Below are 10710 nucleotides of genomic sequence, written 5' to 3'. Positions count from 1 at the left end.
ATGCACCACTCTGGCCAGTCTGCGGGCAGGGAGGGTCTCATCCTGCGTACCAGATGGAGCAGGCAGGCAGCCGCCCTGGAGACAGAATTGACCTGCGCCTCCATGGACAGTGGTGAGTCCAAAATGACTCCCAGGCTGCACACCTGGTCCTTCAGGGGCACAGTTGCCCCAATCAGGACCAGGGAGTCCACACCCACTCACCGAATCCCCCCCAAACTGTCCTCCTGTCTTGTCAGGATTCAACCTCAATCTGTTAGCCGCCCATGTTCTCATTTCCAGCCCTCAAGGGGAGATGGGTTCCGCGTGCGGGTTCCCAGAGGGAGAACCCAATCTCTGCTCAGACAGGATGGGAGGATGGTTGTGAAGTTTGGGGGGGGGGCAGTGACCGTGAACCTTTCAGAGACCGAGCGCCCAAACCCACTGAGTTATCGCAAAGCGCCAACACGGCAATTTAACCTCAATACTAAGGTTCTCGAAGCTACGAACATGAGTTTGACCAAACTGCGGGAGGCAGTGGAAGACAGGAGTGCCTGGCGTGCTATGGCCCATGGGGTCACGAAGAGTCGGACACGACTAAACGACTAAACAACAACTAAGGTTTTAGTTTAGAAAACTCGCACATTAACATCTTTTGTCTAAAAAGAAAACACACGCACAATAGCAGAGCTTTCAATTATACGAACCCACTTTTTATGGAAAGGTAAAAGTTTGCATTTGGCATGCTTTGGAAACAATACGATTTTTGCTGTTGTCTGCATGCTGGTAATTTGTCCAGCCACGACTCATCCTTTCAGAACTAAGTGTCATGTCCTTTGTCATTCCTCCTTATCTTCTCAAGTGTTTCACGCAGGTCAGCAGAATTTATTTTTTCCAGATAGAGCTATCTTGAAATGCCAATAGCCCCCTCTCCAGGTTTCCTAAATCTTAACCCGTGTAAGCCGGAAAGACCACGTTGGTCACATTGGGTTTTATCTGGAGAAGTAAGAAAACACGGGGTTGTCTGCATCTCACGGAACCGTAAAAATCTGGCGAACTCAGTGCTCGGGTGACGGCGCGTGTGCCCACAAAGGGCTCTGAGTGCCCCCTCTGGCGCACATGCCATAGGTTCGCCACCACCGATTTAAGGGGTTCATTGCTGCGCTGCCTGGCCCCAAAGCTCTCCGACAGGGGCTGCTTCCCGTCTCCCGAGCCGTTCGCAGGCTGCTATCTGCGGCCAGAAGTTTCCTCTTCCTTTCTCGGCATCCTTTGAGGTCATTTCCTAGTGCTTATCAGCAGCAGAAAGACAGGCCCTTGTGGGGACGCCAAGGATGTTTATAACCGGGGCGGGGGGGGGAGAGAGATGCCCCTCGGAGACAGCCTGCAGAAGGAAGCTGCCTCAGAGCCTCCCCTCCCCTTTGGGAACTGCACCCAGCGCCACTTGAGGCAGATCAGCTGCTTGGCTTGCAGAAGGTCTCGGTTTCCATCCCTGGCGGAATCTCCAGGGAGCGGGGCTGGGAGTATCCCCTGACTCCGAAAACCCCGGAGAGCACTACTGAAGTATTTGGATGTGGAATTGTAGAGTTGGAAGGGGGACCCCCCCAGAGGTCACCCAGTCCAACCCCATGCAATGCAGGAATCTCTGCTAAAGCGTCCAGGACAGATGGCCGCCCAACCTCTGCTTGAAAACCTCCAAGGAAGGAGAGTCCACCACTTTTTTTTAAAAAAAACAATTTTTAAAATTGGAGTTTCAAAGAAAAAAATTAAAATAAACTTACATCAAAAATACAGTACAAAATCCAAATATTGAGATTGTTCTGAATCTCCTGACTTCCGCCCATCCCACCCACGGGTCCTCTTCATTCTATTTTCAACTGCATATCAATACTTCTCCAATTTTTCATCTTCCTAACTTATCTGTACGTTACAAGTGTGTTTAAAATCCTGCCAAGGTTGGATTCTCATAGACTTTTCTATATACTTTCTGTTTTAACTCCTAGTTTTTTTAAAAAAAATTAAAAAACGTATTATTAAAAAGATTTCAGATGATTGTAAACCCCTCCCTCCTTATGCTGGTCTCCGACCGTAATAAAGCTTTGTCGCTGTTGCTGTTCTTGTCAGTTTATGGGGGTATTTCATTCCGTGAGCCTTGTACGGTCACAAGATTGCAATATCTACGCTCGTTAGCATTTGATGCTGAAAACACGACGATTCACATAAAATGAATTTTCAAACGGGCTGTTTCGTGCACAGTTCTGTTGGGCGGCTTTTGTGTTGATTTTTTTTGCTTTAGCTTATATGTGCCCACCTCGGTTTTGGTACACTGGTACAGCAACACTGGCTGGAGATGGCTGCTGGGCATTTGCCTTCCAGCCCTTCTGCATGCCCAGCATGTGACCCGGCCTCCCTGCAGCCTCGATAACCCCATTTGTGCTAGAGATGGAGGAATGCTATTTTGCCCTCCCTCTTCCAGCCGTGGTCTGAGAATGAATGGATGTATAAATGAATCTTTATTTGCATCAGCCGTTGGCCGTAGCTATAAAACAACATGATATACAAAGAACAGAAATAAAAAGTCAATTATATAAAATACATTTTAGGGCTTTGAATCAATGGTCAAATAGTGGACCTTATTCTGATTGCCCCAGCTAAAAACCTTGCCACCTTTGCTGTCACCTGCTCATCTTATGATGCCTTATGAGGAACGGCTTAGGGAGCTGGATATGTGTCCAGTTCTGGGCACCACAGTTCAAGAAGGATACTGACAAGCTGGAACGTGTCCAGAAGAGGGCAACCAAAATGGTCAAAGGCCTGGAAACGATGCCTTGTGAGGAACGGCTTAGGGAGCTGGGCATGTTTAGCCTGGAGAAGAGAAGGTTAAGGGGTGATATGATAGCCATGTTCAAATATATGAAAGGATGTCATATAGAGGAGGGAGAAAGGTTGTTTTCTGCTGCTCCAGAGAAGCGGACACGGAGCAATGGATTCAAACTACAAGAAAGAAGATTCCACCTAAACATTAGGAAGAACTTCCTGACAGTAAGAGCTGTTCGGCAGTGGGATTTGCTGCCAAGGAGTGTGGTGGAGTCTCCTTCTTTGGAGGTCTTTAAGCAGAGGCTTGACAGGCATATGTCAGGAATGCTTTGATGGTGTTTCCTGCTTGGCAGGGGGTTGGACTGGATGGCCCTTGTGGTCTCTTCCAACTCTATGATTCTATGATTCTATGATTCATCTTGATCTGCCCAGGGAAAGGACACTGGGGCAGTGGCTGGGTGACCCAGAATGGACAAGAAAAGAGGAGTAATAATCTCATTCCTCAAGTCTTTAGCCAGAAGGGCATGCGCCACCGATTTGGGACTGCCATTTCCACATGGACGTTTTTCATGTGGAATCTGTTGGAATCGTCCCTCAAGGTGGAATCTTAGGTGGAATCTTCTTTCTTTAAACTTCAAGAAAGAAGATTCCACCTAAACATTAGGAAGAACTTCCTGACAGTAAGAGCTGTTTGGCAGTGGAATTTGCTACCAAGGAGTGTGGTGGAGTCTCCTTCTTTGGAGGTCTTTAAGCAGAGGCTTGACAGCCATCTGTCAGGAATGCTTTGATGGTGTTTCCTGCTTGGCAGGGGGTTGGACTGGATGGCCCTTGTGGTCTCTTCCAACTCTACGATTCTATGAAGTCCAGCCAAGGGCAAGACATTCATTATTGCAAAAGTAAAAGCATGTCTGTATTTTGGAATTGCTCGGTTATGCAGATAGGGTGCCGAAGAGTCGAAATGGGAAGGTGGAAAATAGTCACACCATGGGCAAAATCTCCTTATTTTGGCCAAGCTGTTCTGACGCTCGAGATCATTTTGTTGTTGTTGAGTCGTTTAGTCGTGTCCGACTCTTTGTGACCCCATGGACCAGAGCACGCCAGGCACTCCTGTCACTTAGGCGCTGACAAATTATAGACAGTTTGCTTTGCTAAAACCCAAAGTGAGGAGCTGTGGTGGGGATAAACCACCAGACAGAGGGAAGTTTTCGACAGACAATTTCACTCCAGGCGCTCTTGTGACAATCTTGCAGCCCTGGGGGTATTAGACCGGGGGGGATTTGAGTTTAGGCAAAGCCAATAGCTAAGTGTCCTACGCAAGATCCGTCATTCTACCGAGGGAAGATTAGCTGTGGTCTGAGAAATGCCTGGCACAGGCCTCTTCCTCTGCCGATTCTGCGAAAGAGAAGACTTTTGTCGCGTGCAAGGGAATTGCAGGGGGGGACGGACTCTGCAGTGTCACCGGGTTTGGGGTGGGGAGTGTTTCCTGGAGTTAAGAGGCTGAGTCAGGACGTCGCTCCTTGCAGCAGCGACTTCTCCGAAGCAGGATGCATCTGTGCGGAGCGGGGCCAAGCCTTCCTCTCCGGCTGCTCACACTGTGCCTCTTGTGCGGGCAGCTGGCGAAGGCTGTGGCAGCCGACGACTACGATGGTAAGTGGCGGGGAAGACCCCCAGGACCCCCCCCTTTAGCTGGGCAGGAGGGTGCAAGATTCTGCTTTTGGCCCGGGGTGCTGCGGCAGACAGCCGTGGGGACTTTCTTTTCTTAAAATTTTATTTATTGGGTTTTTCAACTTTTACGGAGATATATCAAACATAAACCACATAAAAAAAAGTTCCCCAGGAATCTCCTGGACTTCCATCCATCCCCTATATAGGCCCTCTTATGAATCAATTCCTCCTGCTATTATTTCCGTGGCTGGACATTTAGCTTGGTAGGTTGTGGCGAAGAAGCACGGAAGCTGCTTTTGGAAAACCCAAGGATTTTAATTTGGCCTTCTGGAATTGTGTGACATTTTAATGTATTTTAATCTTTGTTGGAAGCCACCCAGAGTGGCTGCGGAAACCCAGCTGGATGGGCAGGGTACAAATAATAAATTATTATTATTATGTTATTGCTTTCTGGAATTGTTATTCTTGCAATTTCCTGGACTTTTTCATTATTGCCATTTTTAAATTACTTATTTGGCTTTTCAGATTACAATTTTGCGATTACATCTCCAACATACAACCTAAAAACAAGATCCCAAATAATCTCCTGGACTTCCCTGCTCTCCTTTGCTATTGTTAGTTAGTCATTTCTTCCTGCATCTTTTATAATCAAATCTTTCACATCTCCATTATGTCCAAAATTCACCATTAAACTACAAGTGTTATTCCAGTCCTACAAAGGATTTTAGCTGTTTACAATGGTTCTTAAAATAGATAATAAATTTTTCCCGTTCCTTATTAAAATTTTGGTCTTCCTGATTCTTCCGGTCATTTTAGCCGTTTCAGCAGAATCCATCAACTTAATCTGCTATTCTTCTCTGGCAGGGACTTTTATCTTTTTTCCATCTCTCATGAACTTTTGTTGTTGTTGTTGTTGTTGTTGTTGTTTAGTCGTTTAGTCGTGTCCGACTCCTCGTGACCCCCTGTACAGTGGTACCTCGGTTTACAAACACAATTGGTTCCGGAAGTCTGTACTTAACCTGAAGCGTACTTTCCCATTGAAAGTAATGGAATCATAGAATTATAGAATCCTAGAGTTGGAAGAGACCACAAGGGCCATCCAGTCCAACCCCCTGCCAAGCAGGAAACACCATCAAAGCATTCTTGACATATGCCTGTCAAGCCTCCGCTTAAAGACCTCCAAAGAAGGAGACTCCACCACACTCCTTGGCAGCAAATCCCACTGCCGAACAGCTCTTACTGTCAGGAAGTTCTTCCTAATGTTGAGGTGGAATCTTCTTTCTTGAAGTTTGAATCCATTGCTCCGTGTCCGCTTCTCTGGAGCAGCAGAAAACAACCTTTCACCCTCCTCTACATGACATCCTTTTATATATTTGAACATGGCTATCATATCACCCCTTAACCTTCTCTTCTCCAGGCTAAACATACCCAGCTCCCTAAGCCGTTCCTCATAAGGCATCGTTTCCAGGCCTTTGACCATTTTGGTTGCCCTCTTCTGGACACGTTCCACCTTGTCAGTATCCTTCTTGAACTGTGGTGCCCAGAACTGGACACAGTACTCCAGGTGAGGTCTGACCAGAGCAGAATCCAGTGGTACTATTACTTCCCTAGATCTAGATGCTATACTCCTATTGATGCAGCCCAGAATTGCATTGGCTTTTTTAGCTGCTGCATCACACTGCTGACTCATGTCAAGTTTTTGGTCTACCAAGACTCCTAGGTCCTTTTCACATGTACTGCTCTCAAGCCAGGTGTCACCCATCCTGTATTTGTGCCTTTCATTTTTTTTGCCCAAGTGTAGTACTTTACATTTCTCCTTGTTAAAATTCATCTTGTTAGCTTTGGCCCAGTTGTCTAATCTGTTAAGGTCATTTTGAAGTGTGATCCTGTCCTCTGGGGTATTAGCCACCCCTCCCAATTTGGTGTCGTCTGCAAACTTGCTCAGGATGCCCTCAAGCCCATCATCCAAGTCATTGATAAAGATGTTGAATAAGACTGGGCCCAAGACAGAACCCTGTGGCACCCCACTAGTCACTACTCTCCAGGATGAGGAGGAGCCATTGATGACCACTTTCCAAACGGATTAATCCGTTCCAGACAGGTCCGCGGAGTACTTAAACTGAAAATACTCAAACCGAGGCATACATAAACCGAGGTATGACTGTACATTTGTTGTTTGTGTTTTGTTTATTTTTGAAAAATGAATGAAAATTATTTTAAAATAAATGGACATGGGCAGCGGGCTTTGGCTCCAATGCCACTAACCCCACCTCTTTTTGCCTCCCCAGATTATGCCACCCCCAACGGGACCGAGGCCCCCCAGAGCCCGCCGCCAGGCCTGTGCCCCCGGGCCATCCCCTCCACCAAGGTGACCCTGAACCGCACCACCTTCCTGGTCCTGCCCCCGTCCTCGCAGGCGCAGCTCGGCAGCCCCCTGACCACCCTCCTGCTGCCCTCCTTCTACGCCCTGGTCTGCCTGGTAGGGCTGCCAGCCAACGCCCTGGCGCTCTGGGTGCTGGCCACGCGCATCGAGAAGCTCCCATCGACCGTCTTCCTGATGAACCTGGCGGCCGCCGACCTCCTGCTGGGCCTCATCCTGCCCTTCAAGGCCGCCTACTACTACCTGGGCAACCACTGGCCCTTCGGAGAGGGCATGTGCCGCCTTACCACGGCCGGCTTCCACGCCAACATGTACTGCTCCCTCCTGCTGCTGGCCTGCATCAGCGCCGACCGCTACCTGGCCGTGGCCCACCCCTTCCTGGCCCGCTCCTTCCGCAGCCCGGCCTTCGCGGCGGGCACCTGCGGCGCCGCCTGGGGGGCAGCCGCCCTCTCGGCGCTGCCCCTGGCCCTGCGGCGCCAGTCGTTCCCCCTCCTGGGCACGGAGGGCCGCGTCTTGTGCCACGATGCCCTGCCCGCCGAGGACGACGCCGGCTATTTCCGCCCCTATTTCGTCGCCCTGGTGGCAGGCGGCTTCGTGGCCCCGCTGCTGGTCATGGCCTCGTGCTCGGGCGCCACCCTGTGGGTCCTGGCGGGGAAAGGGGAGCGCTACGCCACCGCCATCAAGCTGACCGTCGTCGTGCTGGCCTCGGCCGTGGCTCTGTACACCCCCAGCCACGTCCTCCTGCTCCTCCACTACTCGCGCCGCTGCGCCCAAGCCCGAGGGACCCTCTACGTGGCGTACATGGGGGCCCTGGCTGCCAGCGCCTGCAACACTTGCGTAGACCCCTTTGTCTACTACTACGCCTCGGAGGAATTCCGCGCCAAGGTGGTGGGGAGGATCTTTGGGGTGCGGAAGGACTCTGCCGTCTCCCTGAAAACCAGCAAAGAGACCCTGCCCACAAAATGCTCCCAGGCATAGCTGCCAAGTTTTCCCTTTTCTCGCGAGGAAGCCTAGTCAGCATAAGGGAATGTCCCTTAAAAAAAGGGAGAACTTGGCAGCTATGCTCCCAGGCCCTGGCATGAAAATGAAACAAAACACTATCGTAACTTTTTGAGACCCCCACGATTTCCTGTATTGTCAAACTCCCCAAGAGACTGCCATCTCCTCTCCCACTATGACAAAACTGGCAGCGATCTTTACCCGTTGGATTGACCAAAGTTGCAGATTTCGATTTTATTTAAAGAAATATTGTAATATTTAATAATTCGAAATTTTCAGGGAAGTCGATATAGGCTTTCGGTTTTAGAATGAGGAGTTCGGTTTAGTTTTGTAGAGATAGTTTAGTGTAATTTATAAATGTGTTCTATGGTTATCAAGGGGAAAGATTAAGATTTTAATAGAATATTGCTAATGATGATATATAGTGAAATTCAGAAGGGGGGGGGGACTCAGGGAAGTCACCTAAGAAGGTTAAGAAAAATATGGGGGGGGGAAATAAGAGTGATGTTTGTTTTATGTTTTACATTTTTTTGTTTTATTGTTTTGTTAGTATTTTGTTTACGTGGGTAAATGTATTGTTTATTTGTGTGTCTTACTACTAAATGAATAAAATGAATAACATTGATCAAAGTTGCTGAACTTTTTGGGGGAGAGGTGTGATCGATCGGGATCACGCGATTGACCAGGATTGACCAGGGAAGACCCACGATCGACCAGTGGATCGCGATCAACCGGTTGGACATGTCTGCTGTATTGTAAAGGGACAAACTTTCGCTTAGGGAGCAATGGGGGGGGGGGAACCATGGAACTATCTCAGCGCAAGTGGTTCCCCCAAATTCAGCGGAAAACGCAACTTTGATTTGCTCCTTTGCAAACAGCGGGAAGCCCGCAGATTTCGTTCACAAACCTGATTCGTAATGGGCGCTGGGTAATTTCAATACATTATGCTGTCACACAGACAAAAAAAAAAACATTTGCTGATTTTTTGGGGGGACCTCCCCGCCCCCCCCCCCCCCAGATTTGGAAACGCCGTCCCGTCCCGTCGTTTTTAGGCGAATGTTCGTCAACGGAGCTTCAGCAACGTGAGATTGTACCCTAATCCGCCAACCAACCCTTCTCTCTGGGAAGAAACGAGAGGCGCAGTTTGATTTTTAGACAACGGTTTTTAATAAAATATTTTATCAGCATCTAAATCAAACTTCTTCTCCCGTGCCCCCACCCACCCGCCCATGACCTGGGCACTTGAACTCGCTACCGAAACGTGTGCCAAGGTCCACGCCCCCTCCCCCCGCGTGCCTCGGGTTTGTGGTCCGTCCTACTGAAATGCGGCTGGGTGGGGGAGAGAGAGAGAGGTCAGGGGTCTCCCAGCTGCTGGTCGTGCTGGGAGAGGGGGGTCCCCACTTTAGGGCGGAAACAGGAGAAAGCGAGAGGGGCTGCTGGGTGCCATGTGGTGGGGGTTCGCCTGCCCCTCCGGTCGCCCCCCTGGACGCACAGAACCGCCGTTTCCGAAATAAATACCGGCACAGCAAAAGGGTTCTGGGTAGCCTCCGAGCAAGGGGGGGCACATGCTGCCTTGCTCAGAGGTGGAGTGCAGGGGGTCCCTGGCACCCTGGGACTGTTGCGGGGGGGGGGGTGTTTGTGCAAAGAAAAAAACATGGAAAGAGGGGAGCCTGTTTTCTCACCCCCCCAAATGAGAAAATTCCTAGGTTGTGGCTCGTATCTCGGGATCTGCCAAGGCCGGAGTTTTGTTTCTCTGTGTCCCCTGCTCTTTTTAAAGTGAAAAGCAAGGGGTTGTGGGTTCAATAAGGGAAGGGGTTTGTTTGGCAGCCCAGGGTGGGTTGGGGGGGGGGGAAAGCCCTGTTCACGGGGCAGGTTTATGCAGCAAGCATTAGGGGAGGAAGGCGGCACGGGAGTGCAGGAGAACAGAGAACTTTTGCTAGCGGAAAGGAAGAAAGGGAAACCCCCAAAGCCTAGCCCTGGCTCCTCAATTGCAGAGTTGGGCGTCGGGACCCCAAAGGGTCATCCAGCCTGACCCGCTTCAGCGCAACCGAAAAAGAGGCGGGAACGTTCGGCGGACGGACAGAGGGTGGTGATTCGGGCGCGTGGGGTTCAGGGAGCATCTCGAGGGTGCCGTGAGATCTTGCCAGGCACGGGCAGACAGCTTCCTCTTGCCCACCTTTGCCTCTCAAAGCCAGTGGGTGGGGTAGGGAAGAAGCAGGGTCCGGATCCGAACGAGGCTTGGCTGGGGAGGGAGAGAGTCCGTGCTCCACCTCTGTGGCAGAAAAGCTCCTGGGTTTCTTTGCGTGGCGCAAGGGGTTGGCACGGAGCATGTGCAGAGGGCCTGGGGGGCGGGGGCAGGATGCCTGGGGGGTAGCTGGGCTTCGGCTCGGCATCGAGAGGCGGTGGAAGAAGCCTGGCTGGGTCTCCGGTGTGAGGCAGCCCTCTGCTGCATTGGGGGGAAGAGAGCCCTAGCGGAGAACAGAAAGTGGGGGGGAAGAGGAAGGGATTAGGGGGGGTGCAATTTGATTCTAAAGTAACCCATATTAATAATATTGATTACTAATAATGACAAATAATTGCTAATTGCTATTGTTGAAATGAGAATGGAATCAAAATACTCCCCCGAATGATAATAAATAATAGTTAATAATTCCTTTACCAGTAATAGTATAAAGTAATAATAATAATAATAATAATAATAATAATAATAATAATAATGACAACTATTATTGAAATGAGAATGGAATCAAATTACTCTTCCTAATAATAATAATAATAATAATAACAACAACTAATAATTACTAATTTCAATTTCATCAAAAAGGAAAGAGGGAAACCCAGAGCCGGATTGAGCTTTGATGCCCTCTGAGCTGGAG

At 49.6% G+C, this 10710-nt stretch overlaps 2 protein-coding genes across 2 annotated transcripts in view; one reads left to right on the top strand and one right to left on the bottom strand.

Moving 5' to 3' along the window:
- Positions 1-4318: 4318 nt before the first annotated feature.
- On the top strand, positions 4319-8319 carry F2RL3 (F2R like thrombin or trypsin receptor 3). The gene is made up of 2 exons (XM_035117009.2): positions 4319-4437; positions 6744-8319. Exons 1-2 carry the CDS (start codon positions 4335-4337, stop codon positions 7811-7813), a joined length of 1173 nt encoding a protein of 390 aa, XP_034972900.2. The 5' UTR covers positions 4319-4334; the 3' UTR covers positions 7814-8319.
- Positions 8320-8986: 667 nt separating this feature from the next.
- Positions 8987-10710, bottom strand: part of CPAMD8 (C3 and PZP like alpha-2-macroglobulin domain containing 8) — a 70064-nt gene continuing 68340 nt past the window's right edge. The window contains exon 43 of the mRNA XM_060276488.1: positions 8987-10302. The gene's annotated coding sequence lies outside the window, so the exon portion shown is untranslated. The remainder of the gene's footprint in view (positions 10303-10710) is intronic.

This window comes from Zootoca vivipara, chromosome 6, assembly GCF_963506605.1.
Source record: "Zootoca vivipara chromosome 6, rZooViv1.1, whole genome shotgun sequence".
Classification (NCBI taxonomy): Eukaryota; Metazoa; Chordata; class Lepidosauria; order Squamata; family Lacertidae; genus Zootoca; species Zootoca vivipara.
This window is presented reverse-complemented; position numbering and strand designations above follow the sequence as displayed.

Excerpts from the sequence above, each read along its gene's own strand:
- F2RL3 (XM_035117009.2), top strand. The coding sequence starts at position 4,335 with ATGCATCTGTGCGGAGCGGGGCCAAGCCTTCCTCTCCGGCTGCTCACA. Across the intron at positions 4,438-6,743 it reads GGCAGCCGACGACTACGATG|ATTATGCCACCCCCAACGGG; the intron begins GTAAGTGGCGGG and ends TTGCCTCCCCAG.